General features: G+C 34.6%; 1 protein-coding gene across 4 annotated transcripts in view; it reads left to right on the top strand.

Annotated features, from left to right (window-relative positions):
* The window catches only part of LOC144440844 (TNF receptor-associated factor 2-like), a 65590-nt gene that overhangs the window by 13337 nt on the left and 32253 nt on the right, over positions 1-20000 (top strand). For 2 of the 4 annotated variants that reach the window (XM_078130266.1, XM_078130269.1), the window contains exons 2-4: positions 9637-9742; positions 14758-14929; positions 16093-16162. In XM_078130266.1, the coding sequence (XP_077986392.1) occupies positions 14787-14929; positions 16093-16162 (213 nt within the window). In that variant the 5' untranslated portion in view covers positions 9637-9742; positions 14758-14786. Of the gene's footprint in view, positions 1-9636; positions 9743-11610; positions 11704-11938; positions 12162-14757; positions 14930-16092; positions 16163-20000 lie in introns of all 4 variants that reach the window. The other 2 variants (XM_078130267.1, XM_078130268.1) reach the window with 2 other exon arrangements.

The raw sequence follows: 20000 nt of genomic DNA, 5'->3' as shown, positions 1-20000 counted from the left end.
TCGTTCGTTCGTTCGTTCGTTCATTCATTCATTCATTCATTCATTCATTCATTCATTCATTCATTCATTCATTCATTCATTCATTCATTCATTCACTAACTACATGTATACATCATAAGGAATTCCACAATATGCCAGATTAATACAAATTTGTTGTTTAATAGACTAGGTTCTATACGCGTTACGATCATCTCTAGAGAGAATAGTGATCGTAGAGAACGAAGATATAGGATCTAGACTACTTTTTAAAAAGCTAATTTACTTCATTCATACAAGCACATACAATACACTAGTCCCAGATGTGAGGTCATGAACTTTTCTAGTGTGAGCCGACTGTCAGGTACGGTTTCACTATGACAGTTATATTTGTTTTCGAGTCAGACTATGTATAGTGTGTAAAATATTTACAGTGCTTGCAAAATGATCAATGGTTTTGAATATTGCTAGGTTACAGGGTTCACGTACAATCTGCAAACAAAACGTATACAGTCACTGGTCTACTCAGTGACATTTTTCTCGCGTGATGAATCACAGCGCCATCAGCGGCTAGAAACAAGAACTTTTATTGATCGACTGCTTTAAAAAGATTAGTGCCATTGTGTTTGTTGTAGTTTCAATCGAATAAATTTGACTATACAGCGAAAGATAATCGTATTTAGCAACCTCAGCAGACGTTACCAGATATATTTCTTTGGGAAATGGGAACGTTACAACGGAATCGTCAATCTTACTACAATAAGTTATGAATGAACCAATTTGGTGAGAATTTGGTATTTATTTTGGATTTTTATTTGATAAAACAGCTTCACTATGTTTTTCTACTTTAAAAAATAATGTGAAATAACATATACCAAGTCCATGTTCACATCTCAATAAACGGCAAAACATTGAACAATGTGTAAAATGTTTGTTAATTTACGTACAATAACAACCTTTTAACACTTTTTGCATCTTTTTGCAATGTATTAAGTTATGAACATGAACTTGGTATATGTTATTTCACTTTTTTTTTTTCAAGTAGAAAAACATAGTGAAGTTGTTTTATCAAATAAAAATCCAAAATGAATACCAAATTCTCATCCATATGGCCACTTTAATAACTTTATTTATCCCAAATGGGCAATTCAGTTTCGTGGACAACAAAATTCTACACAATGTTAAAATGGACATCAAGAGAACAGAACCTAGGTAAATTTAAACAGAAATCAACACTATAAAACAACACAGTAACCTAATCGCCAGCATACTCTCGTAACATGCATGCATCCCGAACTGGGTGATGAAAGTAGCTCTAGGCAATACTTTTTATTGTAGTTATTCTAATCGTGGTACATACTATGCTTTACGACTTCATCTGCTAGATAACCAAACAAATGCTTGTGAACCGAAATGTGACGTGATTACTATTTGACACATGCAAAATATCATGATAGGCACGTGGTTTTTTCAATGTCCACATGTTATGTACATGTGCATGGCATGCGTCGATAGAACCAGCCGGAAATTCTATATTTAGTATTTGACATCAGGGACCAGTGGCTTCTCATGGCAGATCTTCCATTATGTACTGGGTAACATTAAATGTGTGAGGGGGAGTATGATGAGAATTACGTAAAAAAAATTAACGCAAAACTATTTCTACTTAAATTTCACACTTGTAGACCACACAAAGATATTGAGTAATTAATGGAGAGAACAACGAAAATAAAATATAATGCACGGCCACTCGTCTTCTTCTGTGGAAACAGGAGGGGCTGCGATATATTACCAAAAAGTATAACACATTCCAATGCTTCGAATGTTCCGAGCCTTCTGACAAGGAGATTTCCTCACCACCCTATTTTAAAAATACTGGAGGACATATGTCTATATGGTTGTGAGAGGGGAGTTGGGACTTATATTGATGTAATGGTCACACATAAACTGTCGCACGACCGTATACATGTACATTAAATCGATGCACGACTGGTTAATTTTAATCATTTCACGATAGGCAAATTAGACAAATTTTGTTTTGAATAAAAACGTAAAATGTCAAATGTGATGAAAATGTGACACTGCAAGTGGGAAATTGCATAGTTTAAAAATTGGCTCCTGAATAACTAATTTTGTTCTTAAAAATTTCGCAACAAGGGAGTTGGTATGCAGTATATATATCACTATTTTGTAGGTCGACAGGCTGAACTTCGGGTTGATCTGCGGGTTGATATGCGGGCCGCTCAAAATGACAATTATTTGTATAAAATCAACTAAAACAATATGTTTACAAAATGTTGTGACAAATGAATGCATGTCCATGTAGTAAATAATCTGTGTGAGCACATATTTATGTATTTAGTCAATACTATGGTGATCATCCTCACTATGATGAGGATTTATTTTAGTAGTGACATGAATAAAATACAGTACAGGGAGTTCTGTCATGACAATAATAGCGACATTATTACTGGATGTACTATATCATACTGATTATTCAAATTCAAGATTGTGACTGTTCCACCATTCCTTTCTATACATACACCGCATTATATCATAACTACATTAATTATATGTAGATTTATATTGTTAGTTACATATTTTCCCTTGATCTTTCTCTATCATTTTTCTTACAATCAGTTTTGTCAGAATATTTTAATGGGAAAGGAAATAATAATGGCAGATGGCAACCTCGTAACATTTTACTAGTAACCAGACAACTTGCTTGAAGAATAATTTACATAGCGTGATTGATATGTTATTAACCAATGTTGACAATGTGCATGGGAGAGTCATGTTAGAAATAAATATGGTCTTAATCGGGTTTGCTTTGACTCTTTCTTCATGAACTAATAGTTCGTATTCAGCTAACTGAAGCATATCACGAAATACTGGGCACGAAACAACATCGAGAAACTTTAAGAAGCAATGGAAAGAAGTGAACAATGTAGAAAATGTATGTACCACTAAAAATTAGAGAACAATATTTACACTCACAAGCTGACGTCCTATGAACAGTTTCTAACGCATAACTATGCCAGGGCATGATGAACCAACTTCGAACGTAAATACTTATTGAATTCCCAGAGGGTGGAGTGACAGTATTATATAAAGTATGCACTTGCCCGTTTAATTGTTTGGGGTGAGACTTCTGTATGTTATTATCACTATGGAGGTATTGCTTGAAAAGTCTCCTTCGTGCAAAATATACCAGGTTTGTAATTTTGTTTTGTATCGCAATTTGAAAAAAAATTGAACATTATCGATTTACCTCAATCATTGATTAAGGTCAATGGGATACAGTTTTCGTGAGATGTCGTCTAGTCAAAGCATAACAAATATTTGCTCTATATCTTTCCGGGTATTTTCTTGCTTGCACCTCTTCTCGCGTATGCGTTTGCATTCGCAAACTTACCGTAACTGAGGGACTGGCCAGAAATTACATGGTGGGCTGGTGTTTTAGGGGGTGGGACACTATTTTATGCGCAAGGGCTTGGGGTCACTGATTTAAGTGCATGCATTTAGGGGTGGGTCACTGATTTTTATGCAATAATGTGTCGGTAGTCAATCAAATAAAAAAACACTGACATCCAAGAAAAAACGAATTTAATTTTTAAAATCTTTTATGAACCCACAACTAAAGTGTGTGTGAAAATCAATTTAAAACATGTCTTTCTGTTATGCCTTCTTCTAATATGTCTATCAGCTGACTGTCATTCATATCTCAGCTATCATCTTCCTCAGTATCATCATTGCCATCATCACCATCATTGGACTCCTTTTCAGTATAATCATCTTGCTCAGAATCATCTCCATCGTGGTACTAATTCCCATTCTCCTCCTCCTCATCATCTCAGAAACTTTGCCCATATTTTTGGCATTTCAATTTTTTAGTAAGATATAAATTAGGGCTAAAAATGTGTCTTTTGGGTCAAAAACCTGTAATTCCAAACTTATTCAGCAGATTGGGCTGACATTTAAAGGGGATGCATCTGTGGGTGTATAGATGAAGAAATATTAAGCGTATAATGATCTCATCAGTGATATGCAAATTAGGTATAAAGATTTGAATTTTGGACAAAAATTTGGTGAGATGTTTATAGAAGTGTTATTCTGCAGATTTTCTTCCAAATATTTTAACAAAATTTGTCTTAGCAACCATGACCACGCTCTTAGCAACAACCAAATGGCAGTATATTTTGGTCAAATAACAACATCGTCTGGTTGGCAAGTGAGTAAACATTCCAAAAATGTATGCATATATCCAGCGTGAGAAACTAACGCCGGTCCTTTGGTCCGAGTCAACAGATTTCCGTTTGGACCAACAGTTTTTCAGAATTACAACTCGTTTCTTTTAAATTTGGAGTGAATAATAACATTTATTCAAAGATGCACCCAATTTCACCTACATGAATCTGATCTTGTGTTACCTATTTTACTCTCAACATCTCGTTCAAGCGACAGAGCTAGCTCGCTACATGTGTTGTTGTCAATGTTGATATCATGTCTACATATGACCTAGCATACAGCATTTACTTTCTGAAATTATGTTAGCAAACACATGATTGGTTGAATTTCTCTAATTATTTGTGTCTTGACTAATCTTAGACATTCAGACTCATTTACGCATTCAGTGCATGCGTCTTTTTCCGCCATATAATAATCACTGTTGTAAAGTTTACTGTTCGAAGTGTATGAAACTTTTAAAGTGTTTGAGACAGTTCCACGTTGTATTTATAAGTATGTGGCGATATTTAGAAAGCGGCAGTGAGCTTCCGAAGAAGAAGACGAAACAGGCGCTGTGTTTTTTAAAGGCATGTATTAAAGCCAATAAATGTTAGCGGGTTTCCCCATGTGTGTGGCCATGATCAAAGCAAAATGACGGAAACATATAAACTACTCTGAAAATGGCGCTTTAACTAATAAAGAAGGCAGGTATTTCAGTACGATAGGTTTTTTGTTGTTGTAAAAACAGTAAAAAACAGATTTACACTGAATGCCTTTCGTAAGGGCAAAGTTTTGAGATTGTCGTTCCTACAGACAATTGTTGGATTACAACAGAATATGCAATACGTTATTTTTTCTCATTGATTGCTATTTGCTCATTGCTGTTAGTGATCTCCTGGCCAACCACAACATTTAATGTGACATTTGTTGAGAATGTAAAAAAATAATAAGTGCATCGTCGCACCACTTTAGACAACATTTCCTGATCAGAATCTATTTTTTTCCTTTTTTAGTGGCCTACAAAAATATGCCAATAACTTATTAAAACTAAAAGCTACATTGTAATATTTTCAGGACAGGTGCTCTTTGGTATCGCAAATGTATGTACCAAGTTATAATGAATTTGAATCGTGCATTCTTGAGATATAGCCTAATTACCGACAACCATTAATTACGTAAATTCCTCATTATATTCAAGGGATTTTTACCAAAACCTAATCAAGTCTTGTCATTACCCTACGAAATACATCTTCAAAATTTTGTTTGAATTGAGCAAGCCGTTATGGAGAAAACGATGACACAGACAGACAGACACGCACACACACACACACACATAGAGACTTCCACCCACTAAATACATCTCTTCCTTACGGAAGAAAAAATGCGTAGTCTGATTTCAATTTGATGCATATGATAATGTATGTCCTGTCATGTTGTAATTAATGTATAAACTTAGAAATGTTGCAATTTTCGTTGCCATTGTTATATCAGGACAGGAACATTACTGCATTATGCCAAACACGTGTTCATACATGTAGTGGATGACACAGGACAGTACAATCAACACATCATGCTCCCACGTCAAACAAACTCGCACTGTAAGACATGTTTAGCCATAGTTCTCTTCATCATGTTCAGATTTTTACACAACTCGATTCTCAATACAGCACGGTAGGGTATACGGGTACGGCTTTGTGGGAGGGGATGCTCCAGTACATTTTTGTAAACACTGAAAGAAGACGAAACCGCTCCGTGTCACTGTGTGGATGACATTGAAATAAAGCGAATACATAGTTTTCAAGAGGGATAGTTATCCAACAAAACTTTCTGCTATGATGAATTTTTGGGTCTACGTTCGCTAAGAGTGGGAAAGCTACATCAGCTGTTGCCACAGACGATGAATGTAACTTATTGGATTATGTGATTCAGAATTTAGTGAATCGTACAGTGAGAAAGAAGAGGACTGTGATCTCTTCGATATTGCAGATAATGTAGATTTAATGATTCAATCACCCATATTATCTACAATCTATGGATCTGTATTTCTATACAATGAACACATTCAGTCTCAGACCACTTATAGTCTATAGGAACAGACAAATGGAAATCTCTACTCACAGAGTCAAAGATTACTTGGTTGCGAATCCAAAATTTGCTTCCAAGTTTTTATTTTTCAATTGTAAGAACAGATTGATGAAATACAAGTGGATAGTAAACTATTCGTTGTACTATCTTTTACTTTAGTATATCAAAAGATATGTTGTATCATATTAAAGTTCAAAATCATTTGATCTGTAAGTGGGAGAGGTGATGTAGATACAGGTCGTGAACGTGAACTGCATTGAGTATGGACCAGCAGTTTTCCTTAAGGACCAGCAGCATTTGCTACATGTCGGTCCTTATGACCAGTAGTCATCCCCCTTCAGTTCACAAACTGCATATATCCCCAGCAACCATGGCCACGCCCATAGCAACAGCCAAATAGTGGTGTATTTCATAAAGATAACAACGGGGATTAATAGACAATTGAATAAATATTCAAAATACGTATGTAAATTTGCCTAGCAAAAACCCACATCCATAGCAACAGCCAATTGTTGATATATATTGCAAAGATAATATCAGAAATTCATAGACAAGTGAACAAAAACATTCAAAAATGTATGCAAATATGTCTAGCAACATGACCGCCCATAGCAACAGCCAAATGATTGTGTAATTCCAAAGATAACAACATGGTTGGATTATTCATTCCCGAGCCCATGCGATTCTGGTCGATGCCGACATAGACCAGGGCCGTAGCCTGACCAAATTGCCAAGGGGGGCAGAACTTTGTCTTGGTGCAATCATGCATTTAAAATTTAGAAAAGTGCTAATTTACATAAATTTGCATGCAATTTACATAATATATATTTTAGCATACGCAATTAAATATCATATGTAAGGTCCGAAAAAATAAAAAATGCTGGTCAACGGGTAACCTAACCCATCCATCACATTGGGTAAGTAGGTCGATTTTATTGTTTCACAATGCTTGACAAGGATAAAATAAACCATATATAACGACAGCAAAATATTTCAGGTCGAGTTTAGAACTTATTCAGTCATCTTGATACTATCTCATGCAATTTGTCTGCATAGCTACAGTTAGGAAATGTATACAATTTACGGTTAAATAAATGGTGTAGTTCCCTCTCTTCTCAAAAAATGTTAAGCCCCGCCAATTGAAACTCAAGCGTTATTTTAGCAACCCCTTCTCAGGCTTCTGTCACCTGCACTACAGTGGAGATACAGAATCATATGGTTCAATGATGCATTGGAAGGAGACAACTCCAAAGGTGAAACAAATTGAAAATAAGACAGTGTAGGAGGCCATTTAGAGGCATAAAATATTAAACCATAGACATAATAAAATATCAGAATTGAAACAATTATGCTATGTATTACATATTATCTGGAAGTGTATTTTGTGGTGGCAAAGCTGAAAGATATTATGCGGATGTGCACATGGTAAATGAATTCTCCTGAAGTTTTAATTTCGTTCCAAAAAATCCCAAATAAAGAGCAAAACATTTCAAGACTTACAGACTTTTGATGGCCCAATGGTCGTAAACTTTTGTTCAATTCTTTTTAGTGCACATTGGATATTTAATCTCAATTAATGCTTGTATGCAACATCAGAGCCAAGTAAACCACTGTATAAGATATTATATAATTTGGAATAGACTCAAATGTATATTGTTACATGTACTATTCTGAAAATATAAAGAAATATCCTTAATTTTGAAAAAAAAATGCGAAGCCCGCATGAGGATATGTTGCCCATCACCAGAAAAACATATATGGGTAGGTTGAACAGCTTTTTCATTTTTTTCTGGCCTAATGTTGTATCTTTCAAAGTAGTTGTCGAAAAGATGTCACATTCAAAGTAAAAAAAATGGATGGTGCTTTCTCAAATGAGTAACACAACAAAATAACCATTTCCTTTACGCAACTCCCAAAACTGTTATGCCTTATGGCCTCGTTTATGTTGGAACCCAAGGTGAACTCAGTGAATTCTCCTTATCGTTATCATTATCATTATAATGGGAATTGAAGTTTGGATTTTGATGTCGAAGGTACAGCTCTGTTTACAAATTCAGGGCCAAATTGTCGCTTCAAAATGAATTGCGGAATAACGCTAGTGTCAGTGTGCAATGAGATAATTCTATCAAGTAACATATTAACCAAAGACAACGTCGAACACAATTATTGAAAGAAATATCTTCAAATAGTGGATCTTAAACTGCGTACCTAGTTTAATAGTTTTTCAGGGCCACCAAATATTCCAAAAAGAGATCTGCCGTTTTATCAGCATGAAATGTTTTAATATAAGGAACAAGATGTAAATGAGATCGAGCGCATCTTCGGAGTCACGAGTCACTGCATGCAGCATAGCAGGCAACCTCACGTTGAACGACTTTTTCCGTCTTTTTTTTCTTGAGTTTCACTCGCTGACATTATAATTGCGACTTGCTATCTTCAAATGAAGGAGACTTTCAAGACTACTGTTACTAGCAGAAAATGCACAGTGCATGTGCGCACTTCTTTTGTACTTTCCCGCGCAAATGTTTTTTAATTTGCTGCAAAATTTTATAATTTTTAACTGGACACATTTTAATTCAAAGTTAAGCCAGCGTACAATAGCGATATAAGATACATATTAGCCATGAGGCTAGAAATCGTCACGTAAACGATTTTAATAGCATCGCTATGTATTCAAAAAAGTAGCTTTTTTCTTTCTTTTTTCCAAAATCTCGGGGGGGGGGGGGCAGCTGCCCCCCTTGCCGCCGCAGGCTACGGTACTGTAGACTTCTAACCGACTGTTCTTTAACACGTCATTAAACCATTCCCTAATAGGCCTTGAATAATGGTGGTGAATGTCCACACTGTATCACCCATAAGGTAATACTAATCATAAATGTAATAAAATCAACCATGAATGTAATACTAACTGTAAATATAATAACTTTTAACCATAAATGTAAGAACATTTAACCATAAATGTAATAACCAGACTAACCATAAATGCACTTTAACAATAAATTGATAACCTTTTGTCCTGAAATACTACTGCTGTGTTTGTCACTCTTAAGCTATAACGGTTGAGATGAGGCATTTTTCAAGTTTGAGCAAAACAAATTGTAATTAATGATGAAACACTCAACACCTTATTTCAGTTCCACAATCTAATTTTCTTACTGCTCGGGTGTATCCTTGTGAGATATAGATGTGGAAAACAAATACCTTGCTTGTTATACAGCAGAGCATTTAATTCATTCGACGGTTTTTATTTCCGAAGAAATGTGACTTTAATATGGATGTCATATACTCATAAATGGGGTTTTTATGATAATTTTGTTCAACTACGATTATTCCGTTTTTATCTCGTAGGGGATGAAGACGAATGGAAATATGAAATGAAAATCATGTAGCAGCAGTTTCTGAACGATTTGTTTATTATAAATCTGGGAGACCAGTGTGTCTACAGATTTTCAAGGTAAGTTTAAAAATAGATAGACGGTTTTGATATGTTAACATAAAACTTGGGAAATACAGTAAGCTGATAATAATACTGAGGGGTTGTTTACACTAAACAATCCTCTGTATTACGTAGACAAACCTCGTGTCCTCTACTAGATACTCATTACTTGTCGAACGAAAGTATATGACTCATACATCTTGCCGCTCACATTCAAATCCATTTATAACACCTCAATGAAACCTTATTTAAACCGTCATGAATATACTTAATCAGCCAATAGACGTTGGAGAGAGTCAACGTCTATGAGCAACCTATGATAAGACAAGCCATTCACTGAAAACAACTAAACAGTCCAAACTGAGATGTTTTCTTTGAAAGTGACGTCTGAAGTGATGTGGCTGTGTGGATGATGGGGATTTCTTCTGTCAAATATTGACCAAGAATTTACAAATGTTAAGATCACATATAACGATACTAAACAGAAATAAAAGACAGATGCTTGTATCAAGTGCATGTGTATTTTTGCTAAGCAATGCTTTCTTTGGCAAATCTATGCACACAACATGACCAACATTCCGTAAAGTGACAAAATCAATAACATTGGTGTATGTCTCTTGTTCTGTATCAATTTACACAAGATTTGAAAGAAAACGATCACACTTCATGATTACAACACTAACACAGTTTTACAAATAGTACATCATGTAAGAAATGGTTAGACTTTGATAAATGACCCTGAAAACCAAGTTCTTAAAACGCCTGCTCTTGGTGGTATATGAGTACACACTTGAGTGGGGAACTTAAATTTTCAAGTTAAGTTATGGAGTATTATGTATTATTGATGAGATGCATAGGTGTCAGTCATTGTCCCTGTTCGAACCTCAACGCTGTTGTTTGATTCTGAATGACTAAAGTGTTTGGACACGACGCTCGCTCGCTCGGAAATTAGTTTTCGGTATCCATATATTTGATGAGAGATATTACTTTTTACTCGACATCTCAAAGGTTCTAGAACGTACTGACTCGATGCAGGTGTCTACCCTATATTGTCGACTTTTAAGAACTTGACCTTGACCTCGATCTTCATTGTCACTTACCAAAATCAACCTATTATCTGCATAGCAGACAGTTTGTGGTATTTAAATGAGATTCTAATTGACCATATGAAGTTTTTGGCCCATGAAGCATGCTGAAAGGCGAGCGAAACCTTTTCAAAAGGTCATGTCTCTACCGATTTACTTCGCTAATATTTGGATATTTTAGTCGAAGACTTAGCGCGAGTGCAATAGCAAAACAATCAAAGGACCACTAGATCTTTGCATCTCATGTTAATCTCAATTTGTGACGAGGTGTCACAACGAGAAGTGTTTTAACAAAGAAGAACTGGAAATGAGTGAGTAATTACGTCCTGTGACATTATGTTTCACTTCCTCAATTTGTGTGTCTGAGAATAATTAATAGTTTACTACTACTGTTTGTATACATTTCTTCTTCAATTCAATTGATCTTTGAAAGAATAGTGGTGTGAGCCGTATCATACATTCATTGAGTGTGAGCCGTATCATTCAGTCATTGAATCCAATTTCCTATCTTACCAGGGCCTATGCTTGCCAATGATAAGAAGTCTTAACAAACATCTTCATTACAATGTTCCGTATAGCAAGGCTGTGATAGAGGTCTGGATTTTAGGAAGTGTAAATCCATTTGTTCAGGATACTATTGCGTTTGATATCCTCACATTGAAAATAAAAGGGGAACAAAGTGTCGTTTGTTAGGATAGATCTGATTACTTCTTCGTTATTTTGAAAGGTTCTGAATTTTCCAAATTATTTTAATGTTATTAAGTAAAGGTTACTTAATATGCGCCTTTCAATTTAATTCAGAAAAGAAGATAAAGTGTTCTGTGTTAGTTACCAGACAATTACTAAGATGTGGAAAGCTTCTGTTGAGAGACACAATTTATTGCTTTAAGAAAGGTAAGTAAAGATATTTAAAGCTTTTGAAATTATTACGTATAAAAAGTAGCCGACAGACAGACAAAAATATACAATTGAATGCAATCTTAGTGACAAGAACTGATTAGATTTTAAGGGCAAAACTATTACATTTTTGTTCCTACACACATTATTGAAATGCTATATTCCATACTATATTATATTGTTAACTGCTAAATTCACCTTTTGGGGTTATATATTTTATTTTATTTGATAGGTGGCTTAATAGAGCTAACCAACAGATTGGTCGATGTTTGTAGCATCAGTAAAGTCTTCACTGTATGAGCGTGACACTGTAGATGAACAGATCTTACACGTTAAAGATGGAACAACGATTGAAGCTTGAGCAAATCACATCTATATTTTCAATATATGTGATGCTGTCGCTGCAGATTGGCAGAATGTCAATATAGGCAACGGATTTATTCCTTTGATTTGATGTACTTGGCTTCCAATAGTCTTCATTTATCCATGTGTTGTTCCCTTTTGATGATTTTAAGCAGAACTGAACTGAAGTTCAGTGGTGCCATAGGGATCGGCCGGCGTCTGTCTGTCTGTCTGTCTGTCTGTCTGTCTGTCTGTCTGTCTGTAAACAACTTAAAGTCAAAAACTGCTGAACCGATTAACATGATATTTGGTGGGTGGGCCATTACCTTGGGTGTCTAGCTGGGAAATTGCTCAAATCAAAATGATCACATCACAGGTGTGTGATTTGAGTCAAAAAATGTGATTTTTGGTCGAAACACTTAAACTCAAAAACTACTGGGCAGATTGGTGCGAAATTTGGTGGGAACATTCTTAAAGGGGTGTAAAGTAAGATTTGTTTATGACATCATCTGAGTAAATGTTCAAAAAATGTATGCAAATACCCTAGCAACCATGACCACGCTCATAGCAACAGCCAAACGGTGGTGTATTTCCCAAAGATAACAACAGGGTTTAATAGACAATTGAATAAACATTCACAAAATGTATGTAAATATGCCTAGCAACAAGACCGCACCCATAGCAACAGCCAAATGATCACGTATATTGCAAAGATAATATCAGGAATTCATACACAAGTGAACAAAAACATACACAAATGTATGCAAATATATCTAACAACATGACCACGCCCATAGCAACAGCCAAATGATAGCATATATCGTAGAGATAGCAACATGGTTGGGTAGGTACCAGGATAGTCATTCAGCAAATGTTAGCCTATTGTTAGCATGGACTAGCATATTTATTAAACATTTTTAAAAACTGCAGCTGTGCTACAACGCCATTGGCGGTATTTTATTTTATTTTGAAGATAGTTGTGGACGTTGTTGGATGGCAATTTTCAGTTAGGTATTGGTTCTTTGTGCTTATGCAGATTGCGGATTTGCCTTTCTGCTTATGATCCTCAAATCCTTCTGTCAAGGGCCACATGTTAAGATTGGCTAGTGGTTTATTCGATTAACGTTTGTTTCCAAATTAAGATGAAAAAGGAAAATATGTATTCAACTCTATCATTGGCCAGGCCAATTGTTACTAGATAATAGAGCTTGCCTTGATGGTAGTATAACTAATGTGAAGGTGCATATTATTAGGCAAATCGTTTAAATCAAATTTGGGTAAAAGAATGTGAGTTTTGGTTTTAAGAAATCATTTCTATTTACAAAAGAAAGTAGACACATGACACAAATACCAATCGGTATTACCGACAGAACGTTCGGATTTACACTTCACATAGCGCTGCTTTCGCGAGGCTTGTACATGTAGAGCTCATATATTTCATCGAAAGTAGAAAATACGTCGTCAAATGGCGACTCATAAACTTCAGATACATTCTGACGTCTTAAATCAATGCTGCTATCTGCCATTGGGTACTACAACAGGCGTGCTTATACTGCTAATATTGTATTAACTGTAAACTTTGAGGTAAATTGCATACCTCCATGCTCAGAGAGGGATGCGATTTTGACGAGTTAGCTTTGTATTTGCTGGTTCAGAGACATAATTATGTTAAAATTGTGGCATTGATGTTTTAGAATTACCTTTACTTGAGTGTGACTACATTTCTTTCAAATCTTGTGCAAAGGTGATACAGAACAAGTACCACATGCATGCATACATACATACATACATACATACATACATACATACATACATACATACATACATACGTACGTGCATGCATGCATGCATGCATCCAGCCAGCCAGCCAGCCAGCCAGCCAGCTGCCAGCCATGCATACATACATACATACATACATACATACATACATACATACATACATACATACATACGTTTTTTATTGTAACAATTAAAAACAAATTTAAATTCAAATCCTGTAGAAAACAATACACGGGAATACATAAATTAAGTGGGAGACCATGTCCATTATGAAGATGTTTGGTCAAAACATTTAACAGAGTAATTCCTTTCAGATTGGTCTGATATTTTATTGTGTTGTTCATAGGAAGAGAACACAAAGTATATCTAAAAATAAAGATGATCTGATCCTTGTACTTGAAAATTTCGTTTTCAGTGCTCTCAGACGTGTCCACTTATTTTCGTTGAGCTGCCCAACACATTGATCAGCATATTGGTACAGCTTAATTTTTAAGGGGTCGTTGAATTATCCATCATCATCCGCAGTCCAACAATAAAGCTATTCAGATGTGTTTCATTATTAGAATATACAATATGTTTTTATCATTTCTTAATAACAACTTCGGGTTTATATTTGGTCAAACATGGATACTAATACTTTTTAAACTCACCTTCTATTTACTGTGCATTGGTAGGCTATAGTTACTATATATGATGAAGAGTAATAACTGGATTGCATTGCAAAACTACAGCGCGACCGAGGCCCTCTGTTGCGAGGCCAAAACATCTACTGCAGCAGTAAATGATAAACTTATGATATCATGAGTTATGAATTGTGCCCACTACGGGTATTATTCAGTATAGAGGTATTCTGCCTGCATGGTAAATTGTAATACATTTAGAAGAAAATAATCTCATCTGATTATTTTCTCTTCTCTCTCCCTCCAACAGGTACAGACCTTCAGAGTTGAAGGTGGAAAATGCCAGGCTATGCTAACAAAATATTTCTAAAACCTCCGGAAACAAAGTTTACATGCACACATTGTAAAATGGTTCTACGAGATCCAGTCCAGACGTTTTGTGGTCATAGATACTGTCGATCTTGTATTGACGCCATTTTACAGTAAGTAACATCGATGTCAACTGAATACCTTCCGTAAGGGCACCACCTTCAGAGTTTTGTTCCTAATTGTTGGAATGAGAATTCTGAGCTATAGCTATTATAAATTCTATATCCCTTAATTGGCAAGTTAATCATGCCATACATTATGGAATTTGAAGCTTGCATACTTAACCATGCCCTCCTAACCTTTAACTTGATATTTTCAAGCAATGGCGTAAAGTGGTGTTCTCGGTTTAGAACAATGCATGTTTGAACCAGAATAATGCAAAAAATGAAAATATATGGTACCAGGCCTACTCAAATCATAGACAGTGCCCCTTTACTGTATATGCTCAAATACATGATCACATTGGAGTAACAAAGAGTGTATACTAATTTGTCTCATTAGCATAATAGTGCTAAATTTGAACGATTTATCATGTCTCTCAATCAAAATTGGTGGAAATAGTTCTCTTGGTAGGATGGTTACTCATAATTGAAAACTTGACCTTTCACCTTGACCTCCAACTTTAATGCCAAATGGCCAAATTTGGTATGCTTATAGGTAAATTGTAATTTATCAAACTCAAAGCAACATAATAGCAATTGGAGCTAAATATTAAGAACATGTCCATAATTAATTTCAACGAAGTCATTTGTGCTACAACTCCACAGACTCTACTTTAAACTACAACACCCTTCTATTTTCGTATACACTATGTTAAGATTTTCAGATTTGGTAAATTATGATTGATTGTTTTAGAATCTTTATTTTTCCAGCAATCTGTATTTGATATCAGTATACACTATACGAAAAGTCAAATTTACCCACCTTTACCCAACTTTTACCCTAGGTGAGACGCACCTAACCACCATCTCTGTCCAGGGGTAGTACGAGACGAAGTACCACTTTTGACTGTCTACAACCCCCAGGTGAGAGATCACCGGGGGTGAATTAAGTCAAAAGTGGTACTTCGTCTCATACTACCCACATTTACACATCCTCTGCCCAAGATTTACCCCGGTGGAAAGATAATGGTCAAATATGACTTTTCGTATAGTGATACATTTAGTATTTATTCAGAAAGTCGTAGCAGATTGATACTCACCGAGTATATATATATATAGCTAACCATTCAACATCAGTGCAAATCAATATAGTTAATACACTACTGTCATTTTAGTCTTCCAGGTGCTCAAGGATGTGAAATCTGTGGAACTGAAAGCCAAGACAGCCTAATAGTCACAGCCCAGGTAAGTCTCTTGTTTCTTAAACTCTTCCATTCGACATTTCATTACTGTCATATTTTCTATGTTGCTATGTTATTTCCTTGTTAACTCTGTAGACCATCTTTTGTATAATTTACTTTACAATTCTAATCCTATGTCTTGTAAGCACTACACATGCAGATGGTATGCAAATAATATTTAAATTTGTTTGGTACTTCATATGTTAGCCCCAAACATGCAGAGGTGGGGGAGGCTATAGGAACAATCCATTCGCATGTATGTCCATCTACGCATGTATGTCTAACCAAACTGTCAACAAGTACAGACTGATGTATGGTCAGTTGGGTAATGAGAATTAAGTATGGCCGCCCTTACTGGACTTTCACCATAAACACAAGTGCAGCCATTTAAATAGTGTGCGAGCTTTGTTTGGCGTTGGTTAACTTAAATTTTAGATGTGAGAGATACGGTTGTACATAAATGGACACATGGACAAACAGGCAAGGATCATTCCTAGAGTTTCCTGGGGGGTTTTCTGGAATAGTAGGGATATATTTCACCAATGAAAAATTAAATGACAATTCGTTTCGTTTTTCTACTTAAGTGGGATGACACATGCAACTACTCCTAACCTGAGCAGTATATTTTACTTATAGTGATAATAGCGATACAATAATAAGTATTCTGACATACGAGTAAATCATGTCATAAACATGGGAGAATGTACATTTTCAAAATATGCGCGTTCGTGCGTGCATACATACATACATACATACATACATACATACATACATACATACATACATACATACATACATACATACATTATGTATCACATACAGGAGTTAAAATGACTTTAGAACCTTTTGATCGTTGAAACATTAACTCACGCATGAATAAATAAATAAATATATAAATAAATAAATAAATACATAAATAAATAAATAAATAAATAAATAAATAAATAAATAAATAAATAAATAAAACGAATATAATCTTATAATGCTAAACTATATATGCTAAACTTATATATATAAGGTTTCAACTCTAGCTAAGAGTGTTTCGCTTACATCACTTAATATTTTACATTTCGTAAGGGGATACTTGTATTGTTTAGTTGACACAATTATAACGATTTGCAGCATTAAGGAAATTAGTGAAGCTGGTTGCTTGTTGAGCACAATTTCATCAATACTAATAATAGTAATACTAAGGGCGCCTTGAGTAATTACCCATGTAATGTAGGGGAAATCAGGCCGGGACTGTTACATAAAATGTCACTCTCCCCAATTCCATCGTGATAAAAAGTGGCACTCTCTCAAATTTCTTTCCCTTAAAAATGGCTCTCTCCCTGTTTAAGTGTTTCAAAACAGGGTTTAAAATGCAGTCAGCCATGGTAGTCCAGTTGCCAGAGGTGGTTTTGGGGGTGTTAACCTTGCAATGTGAGTTATATGATATTTATTGCAGATTCTACCTCAGAAAGGTGTCCTGTTAGCATATCCGACGGGCGCTGTATCACCCCAATATGTAATAATCAACCCAATATGTAATACTAACCCAATATGTAATAACGCCTTAACCCAATATGTAATACTAACCCAATATGTAATAACACCTTAACCCAATATGTAATACTAACCCAATATGTAATAACGCCTTAACCCAATATGTAATACTAACCCAATATGTAATAACATCTTAACCCAATATGTAATAAACCTAAACCAATATGTTTTATCACTTAACACAGTATGTTTCACTAAACCAATATGTAATAATACCTTATACTAGTATGAAATACTAACCCAATAAGTTTTGACACTTAAGTCAATTTATTTCACTAACCCAATATGTAATAACACCTTAACCCAATATGTAATACTAACCCAATATGTAATAACACCTTAACCCAATATGTAATACTAACCCAATATGTAATAACGCCTTAACCCAATATGTAATACTAACCCAATATGTAATAACATCTTAACCCAATATGTAATAAACCTAAACAAATATGTTTTATCACTTAACACAGTATGTTTCACTAACCCAATATGTAATAATACCTTATACTAGTATGAAATACTAACCCAATATGTTTTGACACTTAAGTCAATTTATTTCACTAACCCAATATGTAATAACACCTTAACCCAATATGTAATACTAACCCAATATGTAATAACACCTTAACCAAATATGTAATACTAACCCAATATGTAATAACGCCTTAACCCAATATGTAATACTAACCCAATATGTAATAACATCTTAACCCAATATGTAATAAACCTAAACCAATATGTTTTATCACTTAACACAGTATGTTTCACTAACCCAATATGTAATAATACCTTATACTAGTATGAAATACTAACCCAATATGTTTTGACACTTAAGTCAATTTATTTCACTAACCCAATATGTAATAACACCTTAACCCAATATGTAATACTAACCCAATATGTAATAACACCTTAACCCAATATGTAATACTAACCCAATATGTAATAACGCCTTAACCCAATATGTAATACTAACCCAATATGTAATAACGCCTTCACCCAATATGTAATACTAACCCAATATGTAATAACACCTTAACCAAATATGTAATACTAACCCAATATGTAATAACGCCTTAACCCAATATGTAATACTAACCCAATATGTAATAACATCTTAACCCAATATGTAATAAACCTAAACCAATATGTTTTATCACTTAACACAGTATGTTTCACTAACCCAATATGTAATAATACCTTATACTAGTATGAAATACTAACCCAATATGTTTTGACACTTAAGTCAATTTATTTCACTAACCCAATATGTAATAACACCTTAACCCAATATGTAATACTAACCCAATATGTAATAACACCTTAACCCAATATGTAATACTAACCCAATATGTAATAACGCCTTAACCCAATATGTAATACTAACCCAATATGTAATAACATCTTAACCCAATATGTAATAAACCTAAACCAATATGTTTTATCACTTAACACAGTATGTTTCACTAACCCAATATGTAATAATACCTTATACTAGTATGAAATACTAACCCAATATGTTTTGACACTTAAGTCAATTTATTTCACTAACCCAATATGTAATAACACCTTAACCCAATATGTAATACTAACCCAATATGTAATAACACCTTAACCCAATATGTAATACTAACCCAATATGTAATAACGCCTTAACCCAATATGTAATACTAACCCAATATGTAATAACGCCTTCACCCAATATGTAATACTAACCCAATATGTAATAACACCTTAACCAAATATGTAATACTAACCCAATATGTAATAACGCCTTAACCCAATATGTAATACTAACCCAATATGTAATAACGCCTTCACCCAATATGTAATACTAACCCAATATGTAATAACACCTTAAACTAGTATGAAATACTAACCCAATATGTAATAACATGTTAACCCGATATGTAATAAACCTAAACCAATATGTTTTAACACTTAACTCAATATATTTCACTAACCCAATATGTAATAACGCTCTAACCCAATACGTAATGACACTCATTACGTGATAGTATACCATGTCGGAACCATACTTAAAAAGGTGACTTGACCTGAACTAAGACATAGCGACCTGTTTTAGTTATATATGAAGTCGTAATATGTCATGGAATGGTGAGATTTGTTTTGTTCCTAAGATGTTGTGTCAGCAATATTTGCCGTAAAAAACACATTGTTCTCCTTAAACTGAAGAGTAAAATAATTAAGACTTTATGAATAATTGTTATCTAAGCTATCCACTAAAAGTAAACTGTTAAGGTGTTTTAAATGTCTGCACAAAAGAGTTATAA

This window comes from Glandiceps talaboti, chromosome 10 (genome assembly GCF_964340395.1).
Source record: "Glandiceps talaboti chromosome 10, keGlaTala1.1, whole genome shotgun sequence".
Lineage (NCBI taxonomy): Eukaryota > Metazoa > Hemichordata > Enteropneusta > Spengelidae > Glandiceps > Glandiceps talaboti.
Note: the sequence above shows the minus strand (reverse complement) of the source record. Positions and strands in the feature narration are given on the sequence as shown.